The sequence below is a fragment of the Lolium rigidum genome, chromosome 3 (assembly GCF_022539505.1).
Source record: "Lolium rigidum isolate FL_2022 chromosome 3, APGP_CSIRO_Lrig_0.1, whole genome shotgun sequence".
Classification (NCBI taxonomy): domain Eukaryota; kingdom Viridiplantae; phylum Streptophyta; class Magnoliopsida; order Poales; family Poaceae; genus Lolium; species Lolium rigidum.
The window spans coordinates 155112541-155138379 of NC_061510.1; the positions used below are offsets into that span (position 1 = coordinate 155112541).

At 47.3% G+C, this 25839-nt stretch overlaps 2 protein-coding genes across 2 annotated transcripts; one reads left to right on the forward strand and one right to left on the reverse strand.

Moving 5' to 3' along the window:
• The first annotated feature begins 13086 nt into the window (after positions 1-13086).
• Positions 13087-20416, forward strand: LOC124695698 (protein IRON-RELATED TRANSCRIPTION FACTOR 3-like). The gene is made up of 5 exons (XM_047228521.1): positions 13087-13278; positions 18545-18687; positions 18799-18917; positions 19399-19526; positions 19768-20416. Exons 1-5 carry the CDS (start codon positions 13087-13089, stop codon positions 20224-20226), a joined length of 1041 nt encoding a protein of 346 aa, XP_047084477.1. The 3' UTR covers positions 20227-20416.
• A 136-nt stretch (positions 20417-20552) lies between these two features.
• LOC124698458 (protein GAMETE CELL DEFECTIVE 1, mitochondrial-like) lies at positions 20553-24594 on the reverse strand. The gene is made up of 3 exons (XM_047230942.1): positions 24056-24594; positions 21232-21421; positions 20553-21155 (listed from the first exon to the last, which is right to left on the reverse strand). Exons 1-3 carry the CDS (start codon positions 24592-24594, stop codon positions 20835-20837), a joined length of 1050 nt encoding a protein of 349 aa, XP_047086898.1. The 3' UTR covers positions 20553-20834.
• Between the last annotated feature and the right edge of the window lie 1245 nt (positions 24595-25839).

The following is a 25839-nucleotide window of genomic DNA, read 5'->3' on the forward strand; positions in this document are numbered from 1 at the left end:
CTCCATATGTTTGATCTAATTGATCCCCTTCACTGAAGCCAACGATCCTTCTCTTGGCATGATTAGGGACCTCAACGCCCCAAAACAAGACCAGAACCATTCTACTTGTGCTTCTGGTAATGGGCCTCTGTTCCGCCTTCTACCTCCTGGGTGCGTGGCAAGCAAAACGTTTTGGAAGAGGGGACTACATAGCGGCAGAGGTGAATGAGCAGACCAAAACCGTGGTTCTGCAGGGTCTTCATGTCGAGACTCATCTTTCTCTCAGTGGCACACCCTCGTGGAGATGACTCGCTCACCTTTCATGTTTCCTATCTTTTGGGGTGACATGTAGTTGTATGTTATTTTGTTTCTCTTGAACAAACCATGATTTGTTTGTGAAACTACCCCTTTATAACGTAGGTTTTTGAGGTTGTTCAAGACGGTCAATATATTTGTGGCAAATAACTCATATTTTGTTGGTCAAATTATGGTCCAGCCATATTCTAGGAAAAAAGTATATAACCAATTATTTTATGGCATACACAATGCAAGATGTTTAGAGATGCTTTGTTATCCTTTTTACATAACACACAATGAAATGCAATTTTCATGAACTTGAAATTTGGAAATCAGTCATTTGCATGATTTCATTTTGGATGAATGAAAAATGTTTTTTTAATGGACCATGCGCTCCTCAGCACACGTCAAAGTTATCTCCCTATAAAAAAAACCTTTGGCCCATAGGGATAGCACACAGAAATGGAGGAAAATTTCCTTCTCTCCCAATTCCATAGGATAAAAACCTCAGAAATTTACAATACACTCTGATCTCTTATTGGAATTTCTATGCACGAAGAAGAGACCGACACCTTTAACGGCATAATAACATCATGATTATATAGTTCATATTTTGAGTCTTGACAATTTTTCGAAAAGGCAAAAATGGCCCGGGCTGTGCATCAAAATGATGCATGTAGTCTTTATACTTATAAAACTGTCTCCAAGTGTCCAACAAGTTTGTTATAATTCACGAATCACTTAAGATCGATACATCGATCAGCCATCCAAAAAGATGGACAAGTTCACAAGATCATGTGTTCTCCAGTCTGATTTTACTCACACATTCCTATCATATTTATGTGCCTTTTCTATTTCTACATTTTCAGAATCCTACAAACCAAAGAGATATAAAGAAAGTTTTATTGGATTTTTTATTCCTAAAAATTCACACTAGTTACACACACAAAAAAATAAAATCCCGAGAGATGCACTACTCATGAAAACAACATTCCGTACCAGTATGTGGTAGCCACCTGCGCCAAACATGTTCCATTAGATTTTTTTTTCTAGATTATTTGTGATGAGACAAGTAACGTATATCACGACTCTGTTAGATTGGAGCTTGATGTCTACGGTAAATCCTTGCAAAGAATTTAGGGCAACATTTCAGCATTTCCGAAGGTGTACTTCCACAGTACAATTTTTGAATAAAAATATGCACTAATAAATATCAAGCAAAATCAGTCATATCTGATTAAAAAAAACATATTAATCCCGAACCAGAGTTTAAAAAAAGTTTAAAACGCATTTTTTGCTCTGGCTAGGTGAGGTTTACTATAAAATGGTAGTAGCTAGAATAAAACTCTATTTTAAGCCATGTTGGTTGTTGTATCTCGTTTACACTAGATTAAGCCATGTGTACCCTTTAGAAGGTTTTAGTCTTTTTCTTGGCCAAATAACTATCTTTGTCTATTTTTGTACATTATGATTTTTATTTCAGTCAAGGCTATGTATGGTCATATCTTCATAAATTCTATCCGTCTTTGCAAATACAGTAGCAACTATTCTTATCTTGTTACTCAATACAAAACAAAAACCACCTTCTAGATAATGTTTGTTGGATATATGTTACTTGAGTTTTGTGTAATAAATACCTTCGGTGCTGGAAATTTTGTGTAGCTATAATATGGTTAAGATTGATCGAACTACAGTTAGTAGTAAATCTACTTTTTTCATGCATATATGCATATATTCCTCACTTAGTAGTAAATCTACTTTTGTTGTTTTGTGTAATAAATACCTCCGGTGCTGGAAATTTTGTGTAGCTATAATATGGTCTGTTAATTCTCATTTCTACTTAGATGATCTGATATGTCCGATTTACATGTATAACTTACTACTCCCTCTGTTTCATTCTATAGTGCCTATAATTTTTTGGCACGGAAATTAGCGCAAGAGTACTTTTTACACAAGACCCCTAGCTAAACGATTTGAGATCAACCTAAAATTTGGGAAATCTGTATCTTCTTAACTTACCATAATAAATTAGGGAGCTAACGATTTGGGAGTTGAACGGGGAGGGGGTAATTGGGAAAAAAGTAAGCTACAATTTTATATTCTGAAACAAATAACAAAAATCTATAGGCACTATAGAAAGGAACGGAGGGAGTAGTAACTAAAGTTTGTGAGGTGAAACTTTTTAAGTATTGCACTAATACATAAAACTTTTGTCCTAAAGTGAAATAACGAGATGTCGCCTGGAGTGAGGTGATAGACATTTAAAAATAATTACAAATTTACCTTGTAAGAATATGGAATTAAACTAACGTTTATTTTACAAGCACGAAATCTAAATAAGCCAGGCTCAACTAAGTGAACCAACAGTAAGTTAAGCTAGGCAAGATAACACAAGATACATATAAGTGATAAGCAAGATATAAGTACTTCAAGCACGAACGCTATCACAAGAAAGTAAACTCGGTTATATAGATAACTAAGGCACTCGGAGATGAAGATATATTCCCATGTCCCCTTACATGAAGTAAGATGCGTCACGTTGGAGAGATGTGGGTTACCGCAATGGTCTCTGACGCCGCAAAGGTTCACCTTCTTCTCCAAGCCAATTCCACGAAGGGCAAATGTATTATCCTTGTGGCTAGCTTTTCCTCCACTCTGCAGATGACAAGCTCAACTACCACTTCACAAGCTCCACGAAGGATAAGCCTAGGGCTCTGCAGATGACAAGCTCAATAACCACTTCACAACTTCCACGAAATGTTTGCCGGAGCACCAACCGTCAAACCAACTAGGAGGTCACCCTCCAATAGTAACAAGAAGCTCATGGCCTCTCACTTAAGTGCTAGGGAGGAACCGGAGAGAAAGAATAAATGTGGAGACCAACAATTGACTCCAAGATCTAGATCTAATGGGTTTCCCTCACTTAGAGAAGGAATTGATTGGTGGAAATTGTAGCTCTAGATCACCTCTCTCGAAGCTCTCAAAGAGATGCAAGAATCATATGAGGGAAGGGAGAGGAAGCAAGCTTTCAGAGGTTCAACAATGAAGTGTGTGTGTGAGAGAGATTAATGGTTGACCTAACCTCCTCAAGGAGGAAGAAAGGCTTTATATAGTCCAATGAACAAAAGCTAGCCATTTGGGGAATCTCTGCAAGTCAGTCCGGCAGTAAGTCGGCAGAGCCAGACCCTACGCCCGAATGACCAGTGACCATATCGGCGTGCCGGTTCACCCGCCGAAATGCACACCAAAACACAAGGTTGGGGCCAAAAAGAATCGGTAGGACGGGCAGGTGTCGGAGCCTACGCTGGCCAGTTTGGCAGGCGAGGCTGGCACCGACGTCTACCTCAGACTGACTGGAAAGCGGCCAGGCCAGAGCCGAAAGGCCATACTACATCCCACTCTGGCGACCACCGGCATAGATACCGGCACCCCACGGAGTGGTTCGGTGGGGAGCCCGATGGAGCACGTATGCTCGCCAGTTTCGCTAGGCTTCCCAAAATGTATTTTCTCCTTTGAACTATGCTCTCGAACTCCGTTCTGTTGGAAACATAATGACAAGTACAACCCAACAAAACCTCCAAACTCTAAACCAATGTTAGGAACCATCAAAAGTAATTTAGAGGTGAAATCTCTCTACAAGAAGTACTGGTAAAAACCTTCAAAATTGAAAACGTCATATTGGATGCATACGGATTTCGTTTTTAATGAACTTGGGATTGTTGAAAAGTTAGGAACAAGCTCCTTTGTGGCCCGCAAGTCAGTGAAACGATTGCCATTTCAAAAAAAAAGGTGATTACATGTTTTAATTACATTTAAAATTAACTAAAATAAACTACATTTGGGCATGTCCAACATCGGTGTAGCTGGCTTGCCCCTCGCCCCATTGGCGCTAGCTAGCAGCAACGCCTCCGGCCTCGCCGCCCAGAGCTTCCTTGACTCCCGTCGTCCCTTGGATGCCATGTGCGCATGGCTTCGTTGGTCCGACGCATCCTCTCGGGCGCGGCCTGCCTCTGCATGGTCCGGGCGTAGGTCATAGCATGCTGCTACTCAACCGCCTTCTGTGCCGCCTCGTGAGCGGCCGTGATTGCCGCCACTTCCATGACAACAGACGCCTCGATTTCAATGGCCTTGGCCGCCTCTTGCACCCAGGCTGTGTCCTCTCGAAGCCGCACCGATGCCACCTATACAACGATGAAAGGTAGCCTACTTGTAGGCCTCCACTTCCATCTCCAGCGCGACGTGGAGAGCGACCTGCTGGTGTGTAGCGTTTGTTGCCGCATGCTCGACAATCTCTTCTGCCGCCCAGTGGAGTCCATCTCTTTCCTGGCGTGTGGCTCCGCCTCCATGAACTGTCGGCCGCGCTCAGAGGCGGATCCAGGAATTTATTGAAACCTGGGCGCACTGCAAGGCGGCAAATTTTTCTCACCCAAAAGTAAGTGGAGCAAACCATGTTTTTATAATGGTTCTAATGTGGATATATGAATATAATATATTACACATGGCAACAAATTTCAATGTTCACAAGTTCACAACACAATGCTCATATGCATTAAGAGTACCCAGATCGGTCAAACCCGGATATTTACAGGCCGGTTTGAGGATTTGGGGTATTTTTTTGTCCAGTCCAGACACCCCAAAGTGGTCAAATCCGTAAAAAAAATTCCAGGTTTGTTTGTAGATCAAGCCCGTGACCTCTATAGTTGGGGTTTCGGAGTCAATTTTGCAGGCCAATCTGCATACGGTCGACGCCGGACACATTTCACCGGTAGACTCGCCGGAGTACGGTAAAGTCCGGCGAACTACTACATAATCCAACCGGAGATGGGAAAAAAACGAACCACGCTCGCTGGAATTAGCCGCCGGTTGGGTTGTATTTTGGCAGATCGCAGTGGGTTGGGCGGGTCGGGCGGCGCACGCAGCGGGCAACAGCGGCGCCGGGTCGAGCGGCGCGCGAGCAGCCATGAGAGGGGCGTGAGCAGCCACGGGCAGGCGCGCGGGCGGCCAACGCGAGCGGCCAAGGCGAGCGGGCAGAGGCAGGCTGGCGTGGCAGGCGGCCGACGGGAAGGCAGGCGCGGGCAGGTGCATTTTTGGGGTCCGATTTTAGGGTGTCTGGTCTACGGAGGTTTTTTTCGACCCGTAAATCTCGTTTTTTCCGGCGTGCATCCACATATTTAGGTTTGCGGTTTGGGGTTTCGGCTAGAGATGCTCTAATATTAGATAGATTGGATTAACAAGAACTCCCAAAAATTAATGAAACTCCGATGCTCGGTAACAAAATTTGAAATGACTAAATACATCACAAAGAGACTCTAGAGTCCTCCGGACTAAGGCATGAGAAGCTACTGAAGCTTCACAAAAGCGATGATATATATTAATACATATCTTGTCCACGACAACGTAGAAGATCTCAATTTTGTAGAAATAAAGGTTAGTGTAGGTAATCCTATCAATCCTCGAATTGTTGTGCCACGTAAAAGCCGCCATCGGAGTATAATTTTTTTTTTCTGTGAGCACTAACCATGGAGCCGCCCACGGAATCCGGGCAAAGGAGTGTAACCATAATTTTGATAAAAATAGTTTTATTAAAAAACAGTTTTTACTTCATTTTTGGAAAACACGAATGTTGGCACAGTAGTTGAATTGAACCCGTAAAATCTATATAAAAGAAGTAAGCAAAACATTGGCAAAACAAGCCACTGTGCATGCCAAATTTCCAACCCAACAGAGGATACTGAGAAACACGAATGAAATACGGTCGAATACGGAAATGAGTGTTGGCTCGCTGCACGTGAACCTGTGCGTCCGTGCTAGTTACGGCCCACCTCCAATGCTCCGAAGACCACGGCCATGAAGCCAACCACACCGATCGGTTTTGCCCCTGATCAATCCATATTTGCTAGCTTCATCCGCTCTGGCGCAGGAAGCGATCAACGGTGAAGCCCGGGCAAGAGCCGGGTAACAGGGGCGCTGTGTCCGCCCATGGCCGCGCTCCTCCAAGGTCACCGTTGGCGGGGTAGCTCGATGATGCTAGAGTCGATGTAGTTGTTCGAGGCTTGTAATTCACGCTAGTGCGTGCTCTGGAAGGACTCGAGGAGGCAACGCGGTTTTTCTAGCGGTGCCGAGGCCTACCGGTCAAGAATCGGCCATACATTCGTTGCTCGCGATGCGTGCGCAGGACAGGGGTATTTAGCTTTCTTGTTGGGTATTTCCTTCCAAATCTAGAGACAGGTATCAGGTACGTATTAAATACGTTTCTGGACCCACTTAGCAATAATATCAACGACCATCGAGTATCAAGAACCTGTACCTGGCCGGTTCAAATAAAGAGATCTGCCGTGGGCCCGTGGCTCTGTACAATTTCCCTACCATTGGCCCATTACGTTGTTTGACCTACATCTGGCTTGCTGGGAGCTTCTTCTTCGCTCACTCCCGTCCCCACAACGGCGTAGCTCTGGCGGTGACGGGCAGCCTTCTTCTCCGGCGCCTATGTGGAACAGAATACAAAACCAAATCTCTGAACTTGATGCGTTCTGTTTGAGATGTGCTCCTGTTCTTTGTACAATGGAAACCTAACAATGTCGGCCGGGACCATAAACAAACACATTTCAATAATACTACAAGACGAAATCCTGACCGAAACATAATATAATACTATCCCTGTTCAAACACTAAACAATAAAAGAACTCACCGGACTGAAGCGCAGATCTAAATCAGAAACGATGACCCAGACGGCCGACCTGATGCCGCCATCAAGCTCCAGCACCCCGTGGTGCCAATCGCCATCCCAGGCCGCGCCAACGACTCCGTCACCACCGCAGAGCAAGCCATCGTACCCGTCGCCGCCGTCATGCTCCCGTACCCCGTCGTACCACTAATCGCCGCAGAGCACGCCGGGAACTCCGCAGAGTAAATTCGTGTCTGGGCCCACTACCAATACCCCATGAATACTGCGAGTTCGTATTCATTGTTTCCTCGATACGGTGACGGGAGTATCGAGAGAGCACCAATCGCGGCGGATTCGGACGGGCGATCTGTGACCGGTAGGTCACGGTGCCGCTAGATTTGCATTTTCGCTCGAGGAGGACACACTGTTCGGCAGTGGTGAGCGTGCGAGGTCGTCCTCAACGTCGGCATCATCGTCCCAGTCCTCCATGTCCTCCTCGCGGCTTGTCGTGGGGATGGGAGGATACATCTCATGCGCGGCCTCGCCGATCTGGGCTCAAGTGGTGGGTCGGGGCGGATCTTTACTATTAAATTAGAGTTGGGGATGGTGTGCCACTTTGACATCAAATATTCGAAAGATCCCAGTCGTTGATCACCTCAAAAAAGCCCACCAACATCATCGCTCAGAAAGAAACTGAAGAATTTATTTCATACCTATGAAATCGCCACAATCAAGGAAATCAAGTCCAGTACGAAACAATAACGTCCAACATTGATCACGTCCTATTTTATTTGTCAAGGAAACTATTAAGTCCTTACTTTTGGAAAGATTAGCATAATTTTGACCGTGTTCCTCCTTCGTACTTCGTAATCAAGGATTGTGTTTTTTAAAAGAAGCTGTTGAGATACATATCCTTGCATATCCGGATGTGTATCTTCTGTAGTTATGTATAGCGATACATATCTTTGTATTTATTATTGGGCCCGCCTCCTTCTTTGTATAGTCGAAGATGTGGCCTATATATGTAACGCCATATGCATCCAATCAATACATTGTGAGTTGCATCCCTTTCTACATGGTATCAGACACCTACCGTTCCTAACCTAGCCGCTGCGCCCCTCTCTCCCCGCGCGCGCTGCCCCACCCTCCAACCCTAGCGCCGCCGCCCTTGTGCCGCCGCTGTGTGTGCTCCTCCTCACGCCGCGCCGCCGCCGCGCCTCCCTCCCCAACCCCGCGCCGTCGCCGTCCCCTGCGCGCGCGTCATCATGTCGTCGGTCTCCAACGGCAGCAACCCCTTCGCCTACAACCCATGGACGGGGGTCATCTACGCCTACAGCATGCCGGTGCCGCGCCCGCCGACTCACCGGGCGCACTTCACCGCGACAACGCCCTACGCCTCGGCCTTCACCGCCACGTCGCCGTCCTACGCCTCGGCCTACCACGCCGCGCCCGCACTCGGCGCTTACGCCGGTGGCGGCAACCGGTTTATGGACACGGGCGCCTCGTCTCACATGGCCGCTCACCCGGTAACCTTTCCCATTCTTTTCCCACTTCCACCGAGTCTCGCATCATTGTCGGTAACGGCGCCGGTCTTCCTATTTCTCACATTGGTTCTCGCTAATTTTCCTTCTACTTCTAAACCACTTGTCTCTTAATAATGTCCTTGTGTCTCCCCAGCTTATTCAGAATTTAGTCTCCGTTAAAACTCTTTCTCGTGACAACTCGTGGACTGTTGAATTTGACGCGTTTGGTTTTTCTGTTAAGGACGCCCGCACCCGGATGGTCCTCCATCGATGTGAGAGCCCCGACGATTTGTATCCGGTGATGTCGCCTTCCACCCCCGGCGCCGCACCTCGTGCTCTCTCCGCAGGCGTTGATCTTTGGCATGCTCGTCTTGGACATCCTAATGCCAACACGCTTCACCAAATAATGAGGGGTTTTTCGTTTTCATCTACTAAACAGTCTTCACATAGTTGCGAAGCATGTTGTCTTGGTAAACACGTTCGTCTTCCTTTTAGTCACTCTTCCACCGTTGCGTCTTTTCCTTTTGAGTTAATTCATAGTGATGTATGGACCTCTCCAATCCCGAGTAATTCTGGTCTTCTTTATTACCTAGTTATTTTTGATGATTTTTCTCATTTTGTGTGGACGTTTCCCCTCCGTAAAAATTCCGATGTCGCCACCACTCTCACAGCCTTCTACGCCTATGTTTGCACCCAGTTCGGTCGCCCCATCCACGCCCTACAAACTGACAACGGAAAAGAGTTTGACAATGTCGCCGTCCGCACCCTACTCTCCTCTCACGACACTATTTTCCGTCTAACCTGTCCATACACGTCCCAACAAAACGGCCGCGCCGAGCGTATCCTCCGCACCCTCAACGATCGCGTCCGCACACTCCTATTCCACGACCATGTTCCGCCCACCTTTTGGCCCGACGCCTTAGCCACCGCCACCCTCCTTGTCAACCTTCGTCCGTGTCGTCCCCGCCGGAACTATGCACCTCATCACCTCCTTTACGGTTCCCCTCCATCCTACGATGGTCTTCGGATTTTCGGTTGTCGTTGTTATCCTAGTATCGCCGCCACCACTCCTCATAAACTCGCCCTCGTTCGGTTCCGTGTGTTTTCCTCGGTTACCCGGCTAACACCAAAGGCTACCGCTGCTATGATCCGGTTTCTCACCGCGTCATCACCTCCCGACACGTGTACTTTGATGAGCATTGCTTTCCTTTTGCACGGAGACAGGTGGTCGCCACTCCTCCTTCGACTATCGATGGTCCCCGGCGTCGACCTCCCGCAGGTCCGCCGGCCGCGCGATGCCCTCGAGCTCGGACTCGGGCACTGCATCGTCATTCTCCGCCGCGCCCTTCAGCTCTGGCTCGGGCGCTGCCTCACCACCCTCTGGGTCACCCTCGAGCCATGTCTCGGGTGACCCCACGCCGACACCTGCGCCGACGCCCGCCTCGACGCCGCCTGCGTCGCCCTCGAGCCTCAGGTCGGGCGCCGCGTCGTCTTCACCGGGCGACGCCCCTTCGCCGGGTTCATCCGCCTCGACGCCGCTTGCGTCGCCCTCGAGCCTCAGCTCGGGCGCCGCGCCGTCTTCGCCGGGCGATGCCTCGCCTCCGCCTCCGCCTCCTCCGCCGCCGGCCACGGGGCCCCTCACGCGCGCCCGTGCAGGGATTCGCGTCCCGAGAACGCGGTACCCCTCGGACGAGTACGTCTGCACCGCGTCGACTTCCGCGCCTTCACCATCCACGCCATCGCCCTCGCCCGCCTCGCCCGGACCGCTCTCCGCGACCCGCAGGTGGCTTGCGGCCATGCGGGACGAGTTCGACGCCTCGCAGCGGAACCAGACATGGACGCTTGTTCCCCGACCCCCTCACGCCAACATCATCACCGGGAAGTGGGTCTTCAAGCACAAGTTCCATCCGGACGGTACTCTCGACCGTCACAAGGCGCGGTGGGTGGTTCGTGGTTTTCGCCAGCGTGCCGGCGTCGACTACACCGACACCTTCTCCCCGGTTGTCAAGCCCGGGACGATCCACACCGTCCTTCAGCTCGCGGTCTCCCGTGCGTGGCCCGTGCACCAGATGGACGTCTCCAACGCCTTCCTTCACGGCCATCTCGAGGAACAGGTCTTCTGCCAGCAGCCCACGGGTTTCATCGACAGCGCCCACCCCGACCATGTGTGCCTGCTCTCGCGCTCGTAATACGGGCTCAAGAAGGCCCCACGCGTCTGGTACCAGCGCATCGCAGCTTTTCTTCACCAACTCGGCTTCCGCTCCACCCGCTCCGATGCCTCGCTGTTTGTGTACAACAATGGCACCGCCACCGCGTACCTGCTGCTCTACGTCGACGACATCATCTTGACGGCTAGCTCGACGTACCTCCTGCGACAGATCACCGAGCGTCTTCGCGCCGAGTTTGCCCTCAAGGACTTGGGGCCCCTGCACTACTTCCTCGGCATCGAGGTCGTACGTCGCACCGACGGCTTCTTCCTTCATCAGCGCAAGTACGCCCACGAGCTCCTGGACCGCGTCGGTATGCTTAATTGCAAACCCGCGACCACGCCTGTCGACACGAAGTCCAAGCTCTCCGCCACGGATGGTTCGTTGGCCACAGACGCGTCCTTTTATTGCTCCATCGTAGACAAAAGTAAACTAGACAAAAGTAAATTAAGCAAAACAAAATAAAATAAAACAGAAACAGACAGAGAGGTAGAGTGTACTCCCCAGGTGAACTTATGAGTAGAGCTATGCCTCCCCGGCAACAGCGCCAGAAAATAGTCTTGATAACCCACAAGTATAGGGGATCGCAACAGTCTTCGAGGGAAGTAAAACCCAAATTTATTGATTCGACACAAGGGAGGTAAAGAATACTTATAAGCCTTAACAATCGAGTTGTCAATTCAGTCGCACTGGAAAAGCACTAGCAACGGGGGTGATGTGAAAGTAGCAGTGATATGAGAGCAATAGTAACGAGTAACACATCGGCAGTAATAGTAACACGGAGGCAATGGCACCGAGAAAATAGTTGATACTACTTCCAATGACATGTAGAACGAATATATGATGATGAAAGATGGACCGGGGTTCCTGACTATCTACACTAGTGGTAACTCTCCAATAACAAGTGTTGGGTGAACAAATTACGGCTTGGCAATTGATAGGATTGAAATAGCATTAAGACAGAACATCAAGATCATTAATCATGTAGGCATGTTTTCCATATATAGTCATATGTGCTCGCAATGAGAAACTTGTACAACATCTTTTGTCCTACCAGCCGGTGGTAGCCGGGCCTCAAGGGAATCTACTGGCAATTAAGGTACTCCTTTTAATAGAGTACCGGAGAAAAGCATTAACACTCCGTGAAAACATGTGATCCTCATATCTAAGCCTTTCCCTCCAGTTGTCCCAATTTCTGTCACTTTGAGGCCTTTGGTTCCGGACATAGACATGTGCATACAACTTGTAGATACAATCTAAGCAATAAGTAATTAAGTATAGAGCTTAAATCTAAGATCATGCCACTCGGGCCCTAGTGACAAGCATTAAACACAACAAGATTGCAGCAACAATAACTTCATAAACTTTATAGATAGACAATCATAATGTAACAATCCATCGGATCCCGACAAACACAAAACCAATTACATCAGATGAATCTCAATCATGTAAATCATCTCATGAAATCATTGTATTGAAGTACATGGGGAGAGAGTACCAACTAGCTACAGCTAGAACCCGTAGTCCATGGGGAACTACTCACGGAGCATGATGGAGACGATGGCGTTGATGGAGATGGCTTCCGGGGGCACTTCCCCGTCCCGGCGAGGTGCCGGAACGGAGACTTCGTCCCCGAAACGGAGTTTCGCGATGGTGGCGGCGCCCCTGGAGTCTTTTCCGGAGTTTCGTCAATTGGTCTCGCGTTTTTAGGTTGAAAGGGGTCTTATAGGCGAAGAGGCGTCGCGGAGAGGGGCACCGGGCGCCCTCCCCATAGGCCGGCGCGGCCGGGGGCCTGCCGCGCGGCCCTATGGTGTGGGGCCCCTGGGCCTCCTCTCCGAGTCTCCCTCGGTGTCCTGGTCCGTCTCGGTGAATTATGATGTTTGGTCTTCGTTTCGTCGAATTCCGAGAATATTGCCCGAACAGCCTTTTCGGAACCAAAACAGCAGAAAACGAGAACCGGCACTTCGGCATCTTGTTAATAGGTTAGTTCCGGAAAATGCATAAAAACATTATAAAGTGCAAGCAAAACATGTAAGTATTGTCATAAAACAAGCATGGAACATCAGAAATTATAGGTACGTTGGAGACGTATCAAGAAGAACGACTTCGAGGCCTCCGGCAGCGGCTGCAAGAGGGTGCCGCTCCCCGCCACGCTGGGGAGGCTCATGCACGGCAAATGGATGTCGTGCGGCGCCGGGCCGGTGTGCAAGCTGCTCGGCGGCCGGCGGCTCGAGTGCCGCCGGGTGCCCATCCCTCCCGTCCCTGCGCGCGAGCCCGATCGGAGCGCGGAGATCCGGCGAAGGAGGGCGGTACCTGCCGCCGGACCTCCGCGACGATCCGGCGTACGCCATCGACTCCGATAGCTGGCGTACGTATCTATCGACCGAGACGGATAAGAGAAGAAGGGCGGGCTTCATGGGCGACAAGGATTTTCCCTTCGGGTCTGCACCGCCGACTCATCGACGACAGCAAGAGGCGCCGAGGCGTCGTCAGCAGGCGGTGACGCGCGCGCAGCACAACGACGACGACGACCACGACGACGACGCCTACGCCGCCTACGACGATGAGGATGACTACATCGAGGCGCTCGTGTACCACAATGAGGAGGTGAAGGACGACAGCGACGACTACGTCGCGGCCGTCTTCCACGAATGGCAGCAAGCCGCGGCGGAGGGCCGCGTTTTCGAGTTCCCGGAGAACATGACGGACGACGAGATGGCGAAGCTCGGCGTCCTTGTCTCCGAGAACGACGCGCCTGTGCAGCCGCCGCTGCCCCGGTACGCCACCGGCGTCATGCCGCCGGGCCTGTCGGAGGATGAAGCCCTTCGACTGGCACTACAAGACTCGGCGGCGCCACAACCGCAGCCCTGCACACCGCCTCCACCGCCGCCACAACCGCAGCCCTGCGCACCGCCTCCACCGCCGCCACAGCCTCAGCTCTGGGCGCCTCCACCGCCGCAGCCCTGGGCGCCTCCTCCACCTCCAGCACCGCCGGCGCGCCCCGCGTACGCTCCCCCGGATGGCAACTGGCCGTGGCCGATACCGGAGCTCATCGTGCTCGACAGTGACGAGGAGCAGCAGTATTAGGGTTTTTTTCATGTTTTAACTATGTAAATTATGTTTCATGTATTAAAAAATGATCCGGCCCAAAAAAATGCGTCGTGCTGCTGGAGCTACCCCCGACGCAAATGGACGCGCGGTCGATTTCGATCATTTCTACCGACGCAAACGGACACACGCGGACGCTAAAATGCGTCGCTCCACAAGCGTGCACGCCTGCGCCGCTGCGCGGGTTGCACATCAGGCCGGATGAATGGCGGTCGGAGGTTCCCACGGCGAAGGACGCGGCAAGGCACCGGGTGGCACGAGGCAACACGAGCCAACCAGGCGGTTCCGTAGCGTGTGGCGGCCCGTGCCTGCCACGCGTTCACCACGCGCCCTCCACCCTCCCGTGTGGCCCCAAATCAACTGCCACAACCACGCGCCTGCACAAAAACAAAGCCGCACGATCGAGCTGCTTGCGTGAGGTGCATTTCGTACCTGGCTGTCATTTTGCATAGATGGCGGAAATCAACTTGTCAGGTTAGAAACAAAATAATTAGCGCATTAAGCACCCTCAAACCGTCATAAAGGTCGATACATTTTCTGTACTCCCTCTCTCACAGTTTATTAGGGCGTACTCCTAGGTTATAAATTTGATCAATTTAGCATTAGTTATATGTTATAAAAATTATATCATTAGAAAGTTTAGATGTTCTATTTTCTAATAATATAATTTTTGTATTATATAATTTAAATTATATAAGTTAAATTGGAGACCTAGGGATATATGGAAGACTAGTAAACTGAGACAGAGGGAGTATCATTCAAGTGACTTTGTTCAAAATTATGGGCCGCAAATTAAAAGAATTACAAGAAAACATATTTCAGTTTGCATAGAAACATTTTCGAGAGGATCGTCTTGGCTCCAGGTGCAATATACTCACTTTATTTAAAAATATATTTTAAACGAATTTTAAAATGTAAAAGATACGTTGAAATGATATGTTGCGTGCACATCTTAACAAACTCTATGTACCAAGTCATTTATGAAAATCAACTTTTTATGTGACCTATATAAAAAAGATAAAATACGGTGCTAAAAATGAATTTTGTGTGGCTTACATAAAAAAAGAAGACAAGATACTGTGCTAATATAAGGGCATGCTTAAATCTTTGTCGACTTAGATTTATCTAAATCTCAGTCTGGTGACATCATAGAAATCTTTGTTACCATCTAGTTGCAACACATGTGCAACTCAAATGACAACGAATCACGAAGCAAATTTTCAACAGTCTAGGTACATTTTGTCGGTTCAAACTCACATGAAACCGGAAAAATTATACTTGAAACTCATATGCAACATGCAAAATCTTAGTTACAACGTATGTATAACTACCACTGCACGAATCACGATGCAATTCAATGGCTTGAAGGTCGACTAAGATTTACTTAATTCTGGGTCAACTTAGAATTAGCAACACTGCTAAAATAGAGGCTTGCACGAGACATAATTTTTGCCCTTTTACGCATAGCATAAAGTTTATACTTTTTTTTGCCAAACGTGTACATAAAATGTCGATGTGTACACATGAATTATTTTTTCGGAATTATTTTCACATTTAATATACATACATATCTTTATTATTAAATTGCAATAGGTGGCTGCCTGGTGTCACACTTGGGCCAGTTTTATATGGGCCAAAACAAAAACAAAAAAACCACCCAACACGCACCTAGGTCGTTTGGACCATATTTTCTTACCGTGACTCGTACGTGTTGTTCATGTTGGAGTCGGATCCGGAGAGGCGGAAACCAAATGGATACAGATGAATTTCGTATTCCTGGCTAGCTGAATCTATCACTGGACCAGAGTTGGCGTAGGTGGCTGCCTGGTGTCACACTTGGGCCAGTTTTATATGGGCCAAAACAAAAACAAAAAAACCACCCAACACGCACCTAGGTCGTTTGGACCATATTTTCTTACCGTGACTCGTACGTGCTGTTCATGTTGGAGTCGGATCCGGAGAGGCGGAAACCAAATGGATACAGATGAATTTCGGCTAGCAGAGTTGGTGTCGATTCTCGTTCCAATCCTAGAACCTGTTGGACTAGTGACGTAACGTTCCAAGCACAGTACATAGCGACGTAACCATAAGTTTGATAGTAGTGCTCCCGAATCAACAACATAAATTCAACACTCTTTCATTTAGTAACTAGGCTGAAAAGAAAACATTCCACACGGAAGCTGGGCCAATCTGATCGAAGTACTGGTTAGGGGCCAAGAGATCAAAACTTGCAAGCTACCTATCGACCACAGATCAAAAAATTCCAAAAGAGTTTCAAATAGATTAGTCAACAGCGCAGGCTGATCCATCAAAACAAAAAAGAATCTACTATAGACATATTCGCATTTGAGCTGCATATACGAGTTTGGTAAAAAAAGGAGGAACAGGCCACACGACTGACCATCACCTACCTTCATAACCGATCCAAGGGTATTTTTTTTTTTTTGAAAATCACATATATATTAAGGTCAGCAAGCCGCCTCATTAAAAACCTTCCAGCCCCCTTCGGTACCCTGGAAGGAAAAGAGTGCGTCTGAAACTTGCTGCCTGCTCAACAAGGTACAGTTACATTAACCGATCCAAGGGTAAGTTGATGCACTTTCTCAAAACGAAGTCTGATCTAAATTAGTTGTCACGTCTTAATGAACCTAGATAGATTTTAGGCAATATTCTACAAAGAAATCCACTCCCTTCAATCCAAATTAGTTGCCACGTGTTTAATAAACCTATACGATAATAAATTTAGATTAGAGGTACTAATATTTTTTAAGATTATTTGACGTATGGAAGGACTTCTCAAAATATTTGTGTTCACTTAAGAATGACATGACTCCTAAATCGGAAAAATCTACTTCTCGCGAAAATGAAGACGGGTGTACATGGCGAGGCCTCACGGTATGGAAAAGTCCGGAGGTGCATTTCATTCAACGCCGGCTACATATGGTTGCAAGGAACGAACACTACAGAAATGGCGCAAGGCGCCGACGGCTGGAAGCCCTCGGCATAGGCCCTCGGTGTAGCTCCTCTTCAGCAGAGCCACGTGGGCCATCGGCGAAGACCGGCGTATCCCGTATACATCGGCGGTGGACGTCGGCGTCTAGACCCTCGGCGCAAGCCATCCGTTAACTTCAAAAAATTTTTTTTTAATTTATTATTATTAATCTCTCACATCTTAGGTCAAATTAAACTCATGATCGAACTTTGGTCAACCATTCTCACGCTAATATAATCCTAGCATGCTTAACATATTTGTTCCTTCCGGTTGATCTTTCATGAAAGAAACAAAACATTGCTAATAATAATACCATATCAATCATACCAACCATTAGACCGTGATATGATGACTCATTATTATTTTAAATTTTAAAGAATTATTTAAATAAACATCAATGGTTAAGTAATAATAATCTTAATGCACTAGATGTAATTATTAATTTAATTATTTTTAAGAAAATAAAAAAATCTTGAATTTCTGGCAAAAACTAAAATCTTCCTGCTTTCATATTTACATTTGAAAGTTTGTGAATCTCAGAAAATGTCAATCGGGTAAACCCGAGCGAATCTTCCGAGAAATAAACTTTTATTTTTGCAAAAAAAAAGTTAAAATTCAAATTTATTAATTTCTCCTAATAGTAGGTTGCATAACATACAGGAAACTCAAATGATTTTATTTTTTTATAAATTTTTGTCATTCAGTTGAAACTTAAAAAGGCGATCAACGGGGGAGAGGGGGGTGGAGGGAACAAAGTTGAAGGCTATGTCGAGGTTAACCCTCAGCATAGCTCTAACGTTTTGACAACGCCGTCACGGCCTAGCTTTGGAGGGGCGTGTGTCCAGCCCTACACCGACGGCCCGGAGTACGCCGAGGGTAGCCATCGGCGTAGCATTGCCTAAGTCGAGGGCGTCTCTACGCTGACGACTCTCTTGGCGGCCTGGCCTAGCCGAGTCATACGCCGTTGGCCCGACTTTTGGCCGTGGCCATTCCTGTAGTGGAAATACTTAATCATGCATCGAGATTTTGGTGGTACCAATTCAGGCACGGTAATGGTAGAGCTAAGGCAACCAAATATAACAAAAATTAGAAGATAGATATCAAGCAAACCTAGCTGAGCAAAGAAAATTCTCATGAAAATGTTTTAATTAGAAAACTCAACACATCGGTTTTTTCTTGAACATGTTTCAAAAATAACTTAAATTTTTTAGGCATATCTGTAGCAACGCACGGGTATTGTGCTAGTTTAGGTAAAAAGAGCATATCCCGACGAGATCAAAAGCGAATTTCCGAGCATTCTCGGCAGAGCAAAACGTTGGGCGGATCGGAAGGAGGCTAGGCGGGGGACACATGCGCCGGTGGCGGGCGCCCACGCAGCGGCACGCGCCAGGCGAGGGCACCAGAGCGTGCCGCCCACGCGCCCACGCGTGTCTACTCTGCCTCTCCCGCCCCACTCCACCCCCGCCGACGCGTGGGCTCCTTATGCTCCCTGCCCACGCCTCGTAGAAAAGCGCCACCGCCTGCGCAACGGAACGCCACGCCACGCCACACCACGCGCCTCCCACCCCTTTTCTTCTTCTTTACTCTCCGCCCCTGCGCCACCAAGAACAAGACCGGCGGACGGCGACCTGCTGCAAACCTTTCTCCAATCCGTTTCACTTCTTCCTGGTACATGATCCCTTCTTTCCAGCCATCTCTTTCTCTTCACCGTGGGTTTTGGATTGGGAAGGCGGCTTACGATAGGGTGCTTGACCGGTTCGTTGCCTTCTGCAGACGTTCCGCGGCGAGATATGGTCGCCATGTTGCCCGCGGATGCCGACGCCCTCAGCGCCGGAGCCGCCGAGAAGCTCCTCCACGGGTGAGACCTCTTGGAGCCAGATCTCATTTTTCTTCTGGGCTTTCAACGGGTTCTTCTCGTTATTTGCGTTCTGCTGTTTATTTATTTTCTGCCCGCGGGAAGGGAATGGAATGGAAGCGAGAGGTGTATGCTCATGTACTTACTTGCTTTCGATCTGAATCACGCGCAGGCCTGTCAGTGAGAGCAAGTGCAAGAAGAAGGCACCGAGGAAGATCCACAAGGCAGAGAGGGAGAAGCACAAGCGCGATCTGCTCAATGATCTCTTCGGCGAGCTCGGAGACATGCTAGGTCAGTTGTTAAGCAGGTGTACAATTACAAACGTTTTGCAGTAGGTAGATCGCAGCATTAGTGTTCCTGTTTCTGAATTTGGGGGGGGGGGGGGGGGGTGTTTTCTATGTGGGTAATTAGGAATGTCGCCATTCAGCTTTGCTTACGATTTGTGAATCTGCATTTATCATCTCTGTCCAATTCATAAAAATTTACAGTACGTGATAAGAATGGGGTTCATCATTGCTTCATCATTGTCCCTAGATCCCACTGATGGATATATCTATGTATGCTGATCAGCTGATGACACATGTATGAACTTACATATGTCGAGAGTCAGCTCTAATAGCTACTGGTCCAATGTGGATGTATTGTCTGTGCCAGCAGCATCTTACGGGTCGTTGATTTTGCTTTATGTTATCAACAGATTGATATTACCTATACTGTACTAAAGTTCGCTATTGAACATATTGTTCTGATCAAATGCAACATCTCTTTGCAGAAGCGGACAGGCAGAACAGCGGGAAAGCATGCATATTAACTGACACCACTCGGATACTTCGGGATCTGCTTTCTCAGTTAGAATCTCTAAGAAAGGAGAATACCACCCTGCAGAATGAATCTCATTATGTAAGTTGCCCTTAGACTTACTTTTGGGCTTTCCTTTCTTCTCCGTACTGCACGATTGGTTTCTGGTCCTATGAACTGCAAATTATTTCGTTTATGCCCAGCCTAACATAGATAGACAAGACCCATGCCAACATCATAATTCCAGAACGTCTTTGTATTGCTGCACTGCATTTATATCACATGATACTTACATAACTTGAGGCAGTTGTTTACCATCCCATGTTTCTTCTTCCACAAACAGGTTACAATGGAGAGGAATGAGCTGCAAGATGAGAACGGCGTGCTCCGCAACGAAATCCTAGAGCTACAAAATGCTCTGGCGACGCCGGTCGCTGGCAATCCAGGCTGGGACCATGGCACGGCTGGGTTGCCTCTCCCTGTTCCTCACTCCACAACCACAGATTTCCCATCGCAGCAGCCAATGCAATCGCCGATCATCGCAAGCGCAATATTCCCTGCACTGCAGCAGCCAGCACCACCACGGGAACTTAAGCTCTTCCCTGATGCCGCTTCTGACATCGAAGGCCCTGAACCATCGGAAGACCAGGAGCCCCCCAATCAAGTTGCGCGGCCGCAGGCAAGGTACCCGACAGAGTCAGCCGCTTGGCCTGTAAGCCTTGGCCTCCCGAGGATGGAAGATGAACAATGTAGCAGTAGCACAACCGGCAGTAGTAAGGAAGGCAGCTCAGGTAGTGATTGAGTTGGAACTGATCTACTTAAATCTCATCTTACAAGAAGATCGAGTAGATAAGTTCCAACCAATCATGAAGTTTCTCTTTGAACGTAGTGAATATACACAGTTGAGCATGTGCGTGTAAATACCAGACTCCATCTTGGATCAGGGAATGTTAGCTGAGATGACACTCTTGTGAGAATAGTATCTTTTTCTCATCCTTTGTGTTGCAACTTTTTTTTAACACCATATAGGATTTGAATTGATTTAGAAGTTATACTTGCAAAGCAAATTTACAGCAAAAGCCATGTATGACCAGTGGAGCAGTACCAGCGCCCATTTGCCAATTCGCATGTAAAAAAGGCTTCCCAGTTAGACAACTTAGACTAACCGATCGTATTTAAAGTTTTCAACAAATCAGTTGGTAAACAGACTATCTTGTAAGCTGATGGCCCTAACAAACATTTGCATTAACGTCTTCCGAAAGAATTATACAAGTGCACAATCGTATGACCCAGTAAAACACCAGGTCTCTCCGGAATTCGACTTCTCCACGGGTGATCTTTCTACCAGTGCATTTTTGGAGACACAAACCGGCATGTGTGCGGTCATACCAACAAAAATCGGTACCAACTTCAGTAATGCCGGTTTCCTCTGAAGGAGGAACCAGAAGAGGCAGCTGCGGATGAGTCGTCATGCCGGTTTCCTCTGAAGGATGAGCCAGAGGCAGCTGCTGGTGAGTCAGCATGCCGGTTCACTCTGAAGGAGGAACCAGAAGAGGCAATTGCAGGAGATTCCTCCCTGAACGGCTGGGTAGCGGGATCCGTCACGCTTGGTAATCTCTGTACGCTCCCTTTTCCTTTCCTTGCGTTGGGGCCAATTTCTTCAATCATGTACTTCCATCCGTCGATAGGTCGTCTCCGACTAAATATGTGAGTCTTGATGAAGCTAGCAATCTGCATCAACAATTTCAGTATCATTTTGGTTGTACTGACAAAGAAATTATTGTGGGAAGGAAGTATCATTTGTGACCTGCTGTTTACTGAAAGCGATGCGCCTCTCAAATTCTTGGAGAAGAATGTCCTCCTCACGCTGTGAGATCTCCCATATGTTACCATCCTGACCTCTCGAGGTAATTTCCCAACCATCAGGCTTGGTTTTGATCTCACCAGTGCTTGGTATCTTTGAATCCCCAAAATCAGCGTTGCCAGAATCAAAGATCCTGCATTTCGTTTCAGGAGGATTGTAAGAAAACTACATCTTTTAAAGCACCAAGGATATTAACAAAACCAAGAGTACATTAGAAGTTCAGAACGCATATGATGCCTACCAATTACATGGTCAAATTATTGAGTGGCATGTTCGATAAGCAACCCAAACCAACAAACATGGTCAAATTTCCTATTCCCATGGGTGGATCCAGCGTATTGCCAATGGGGGACAGCTGCCCCCACTCAAATTTTAATTCTCCTTGTAATGCAAGATTAAACGGTGGTTTGCCCCCACTTAGCAAATAATTTACCCCCAACTAACACATTATTGCTCCCTCTTAGTTTTGATCCTGGGTGCCCTGCCTATTTCTATGGCAGGGAAACAAGTAACAGTGACAATTTTGAATTAATATTACACAGCACATCTGCAAGCACTTGAATCGCAGCCTATAATAGCCTAATGGCCACAGCTGGCTCGTTATATAGCAATAAAAGCAAAGCACAAGAAGCACTGCATAACCAAGATGTCAACAAAGTGATAACCTGAGAGGAAAACTAAGAGGTTGATTACAAGCCTAAAGCTAGGCCAACACAACCGACCACTCAAGACAAGAATACAAGCTACAACAGGTAGACACATGTTACAACCGATACAACCAAACTATCCCCAGCCTACATGCCAACACAACAGGCACAAAGGGCACCACAACCCCCCAAAGCCCCGAGGAGACAAGAGACATGTGCATTATTGCACAAGAGATAATGAAATTCCAGCACATGAGTTGCTATTATTTGAACAAAAGCTTTATTCAAGCATGAAACAGAATAAATTTGATATTACTGGATCTAGAATAAACCACCACAGTATACATAATTTATGAGATTGTTGCTGGATTGGAAGCTTGAAGATAAATGAAGCCTCCATCTTAAACCCCTCAACTACATCCCGAGTTCAAATTCACCCTCAACTTCCAAATTGTTCACTTTAAACACATATTCTTTCAAAACCAACCACTATTCAGCCATGGGCGGTTTCACATGTGGTTTTGCCTGATGTGGCATCTCATGTGACAATTTTGGTGGCATGGCATCCAAACAGGCCAAAATCGCTTAGTCTGAAAAACTATGTCGGCAAAAGAAAAAGTAAGCTGAAGCTACAGGGTGAGACCACACATTATTCATCCTCGGGTGCTCAATGATGATGGCTGGTGACGAAACGTCAACTGTGACGCTCGGGCACGGTCAACTACAGTGGAAATATATGTGCAAGAAAGGGGAGGAAGCGGTTGGCATGTGAGCCTCACCGCCATGTCAGCCAAATAGCATTGCTCGTTTTGGTTCACTCATGCTAACTAGGATGGCACATCATGTGGCACTGGCATGTCAGAAAATTTGTCAATATCGCCACACCATACAGAGTCATACTTCAACCGCTTTTAAGAGTTTGCAGTGTAAAGTGAACGGTTTGTAATTCATGGTGATATTTGGAGTCTGAGCACTTAGTTGAGGGGTGTAAAATGGCTATAATTTGGTCCAGACAAACATATTGTCACATCATATCAGAATGCATAGTCCCAAGTCAGGCAACAAACAAGCTCACATCAATTTCACCTGGGGCATCTCAATTAGACACTCCATCCTAATCTAATTTTATTGCCATATTGGAAAAAAAACTAATTTTATTGCAGGCCATTGAACAATCATCACATGCATATTACACAGCATTCAATCTGATTTATAGTGCAGGTTCCGCCAGATAATCCATCAATAATGAAGAAAGCAGGATAACAGAATAACACAATTAACCGTTTCGAAAAAAATAGAAAATTCCCTCACGACACTTATTATGGATTCGAGGGAGTACTGAACTTAAAACAAGGGAAAAAAAAACTGATTCCACACTACAACTGGACCTTACAGGTTACACTTCGCTGTAGTTCTCCCTCCCATTGTTGAGGGGTGTGAAATGGTTATAATTTGGTCCAAACATAAAGTCTCATCATATCAGATTGCATAATCCGTAGCCCACATCAAAATCTCGCACCAAGTTTCACCTAAAGCACCTCAAGTGGACACTTGATCCTAATCTAATTTGATTCCAGTCATATTATACAACATTCAGCCTGACTTATTGTACATGCTCGATAATCCGTCAACAATCAAGAAAGCAGGATAGCAGAATACTAGCTACGAAAATTTACAGGATGCTGAAATTTGGTACACTTTCATAACCTGTCTAAATGGTTTCCCCAAACTGAACTATCTCCCAATGATCTGACTTCCACGCAAAACCTAGAAGAAACATGGGGAAACACTACATTTTTTTTAAAAAAAAAATGCATCATTCCTCTACCGAAGAAGAAACTATAGTTGCGATTGTATCACCTGTAATTGGAATTAACAAGTCACGTGATGCTAGGAGATATGCCTCGCAATTGGGTTTCAGTGAAACTAGTTCAAAATGCAGTGCGTCACAAGCAATCCAATATAACCAAGCAATGCGACGGTTCTAAGAGCTAAAGATTGCAGCATCGCTGGAGAACAAAAAAAAAGTACTCCAAATTATAACCAAAGGAGTACTAGCTACGAAAATTTGTCAAAAAAAAAAGGAGTAATGAACGAAAGGGGAGGGAGTAGCAACGCACTCTGAGCACGAGTCAAGGAGCCGGTCGATGTCGTCGGCTGCGCCGCGCCTACCGCCGCCGCCAAGGCGCGCCTCCTCCATCTTGTCGATCTCCTTCACCCAAAGCGCAGCGTGCACGCGCTGCTTCCTTGTCCTATACTCGTCCGCCCCTGCCTTCTTCGCCTCGGCGCCGCCCGCTCCCTCTGCTGCAGCAGCAGCGGGAGGGCGAGGAGCGCGCGGCCGCCTCGTCGCGGCGCGGCGCTCGGCCCAGCGCTCGTCCATGTCGGCGACGAAGGCTTTGGTGTCAGGGTCCACCTCGGCGGGTATGGCTGCAACGGTTTCTGATGTGGGGGACTCCCACGGCGCGGCGGGCGCCGGGGAGGAAGCGGGGGAGTCGCCCGGGAGCCATGCGGTCTCCCACGCGTCGTTCCACTCGTCGTCGCCGGTGGCCGCAGGCGGGTGCGGCGGAGGGCGGCGGTGGGACGAGAGGCGGCGGAGGCCGCAGGAGGAGGAGGTTGTGGCGGACGCCGGTAGGCGGAGGACGCGCTTGAGCGAGTGCATGCCGTGTGCTCGGTGAAATGCCGAGGAGAGAGTTCGATCGTGCATAGGGCATATAGCCCTCGTCGAAAACAAAACCAAAAGTTTAAATTAATTTATAAATCGAGCACACATTTTTAAAGGATATTCATACTGTAAAAAATTATAAAAAAACTTGATTATTTAATTATTTCTGTTAAGGAGGAACTATCCATTGTCTGGACAATCTAATCACCCATCGACCGTGTTCTGACTTTGTAGGAAGCCTTGTATAAATTTAAGACGACATGATTGGTGTGACGGCGTTCAACTCATTGCTACTAAAAATGGCCACTATTACTATGTGGAGTTAGGGAACTTTGTCCTTAGGCTGCTCACAGTGGGGAGTAACTTAGACTAGTAACATATGCCATGTTACTAGTCTAGGTTACTACCTTCATAGTGGGTAGTAACTTATATGTGGTGTCATGCATTGTGTCATTTATTATGTTGTAGACTCATTTTGCCTTGGGGTGTGTGATGTTATGGTAACATAGCTAGTTACCACCCCACTCTCTTTCTTCATTTATTCGCATGCCATGTCACCAAAATGCCTTGAGATGTGTGATGTTACTAGCTATGTTACTCCCACTATGAGCAGTCTTAGAGGTCTCTCTAAGTATGCGGTGCTTCTACTCGCAATGCTTTGATGATACACCATAAAAGTTGTCGTTTTGATGCATTACTAGTGAGCACATTTCATATAACCGATTAACTTTCTGTTCGCCTATATATAAGTGACATGGGTATACCCTTTGGGTACCCATTATTGGTATACCTGGATCGGCTCGGCCCAATATGGAGAAGGCCCAACAAGGCAACCCGAAGAAGTAGTTGACTAGGACTCTTGTAAAACCCTAGGCTGGTTGCATATATAAAGCTAGCCAGGGCACCCGAAATAAAGGGGACAAGAGATAGACAACATAGCTCCGCCTACGGCGGCACCCTGTAAACACATCTATGATCATATACTGGATTGCTAGCAGCACGTAGGGATCCTCCACCGAGGGGACCCGAAGCTGGGTACGTCGTGTGCCTAATCTCGCTCCCGGAATCTCCATCGTCGCTCTCTCCCGAAACCCAAGTCTACAATACGTAGGCATTGCCGAGGTGTTCCCTCGTCAATAAGGACCCGACTCCTGCAGAATAGAGTTGGCGGTTTTGAGCAAATTCATAGGTCTAAGATATATTTTTGTTGTTGCAAAGTTCCTCTTTCTCATTTTCTTTAGC

Coding starts and splice junctions, on each gene's coding strand:
- LOC124695698 (XM_047228521.1), top strand. CDS start 13,087: ATGGGCGACAAGGATTTTCCCTTCGGGTCTGCACCGCCGACTCATCGA. Junction 13,279..18,544: donor TCGTGTACCACAATGAGGAG/GTGAAGGACGAC, acceptor TGCCTTCTGCAG/ACGTTCCGCGGCGAGATATG. Junction 19,527..19,767: donor TGCAGAATGAATCTCATTAT/GTAAGTTGCCCT, acceptor TTCCACAAACAG/GTTACAATGGAGAGGAATGA.
- LOC124698458 (XM_047230942.1), bottom strand. CDS start 24,594: ATGCACTCGCTCAAGCGCGTCCTCCGCCTACCGGCGTCCGCCACAACC. Junction 21,422..24,055: donor CTCCTTGACTCGTGCTCAGA/GTGCGTTGCTAC, acceptor AACGAAATGCAG/GATCTTTGATTCTGGCAACG. Junction 21,156..21,231: donor TCGCTTTCAGTAAACAGCAG/GTCACAAATGAT, acceptor TTGTTGATGCAG/ATTGCTAGCTTCATCAAGAC.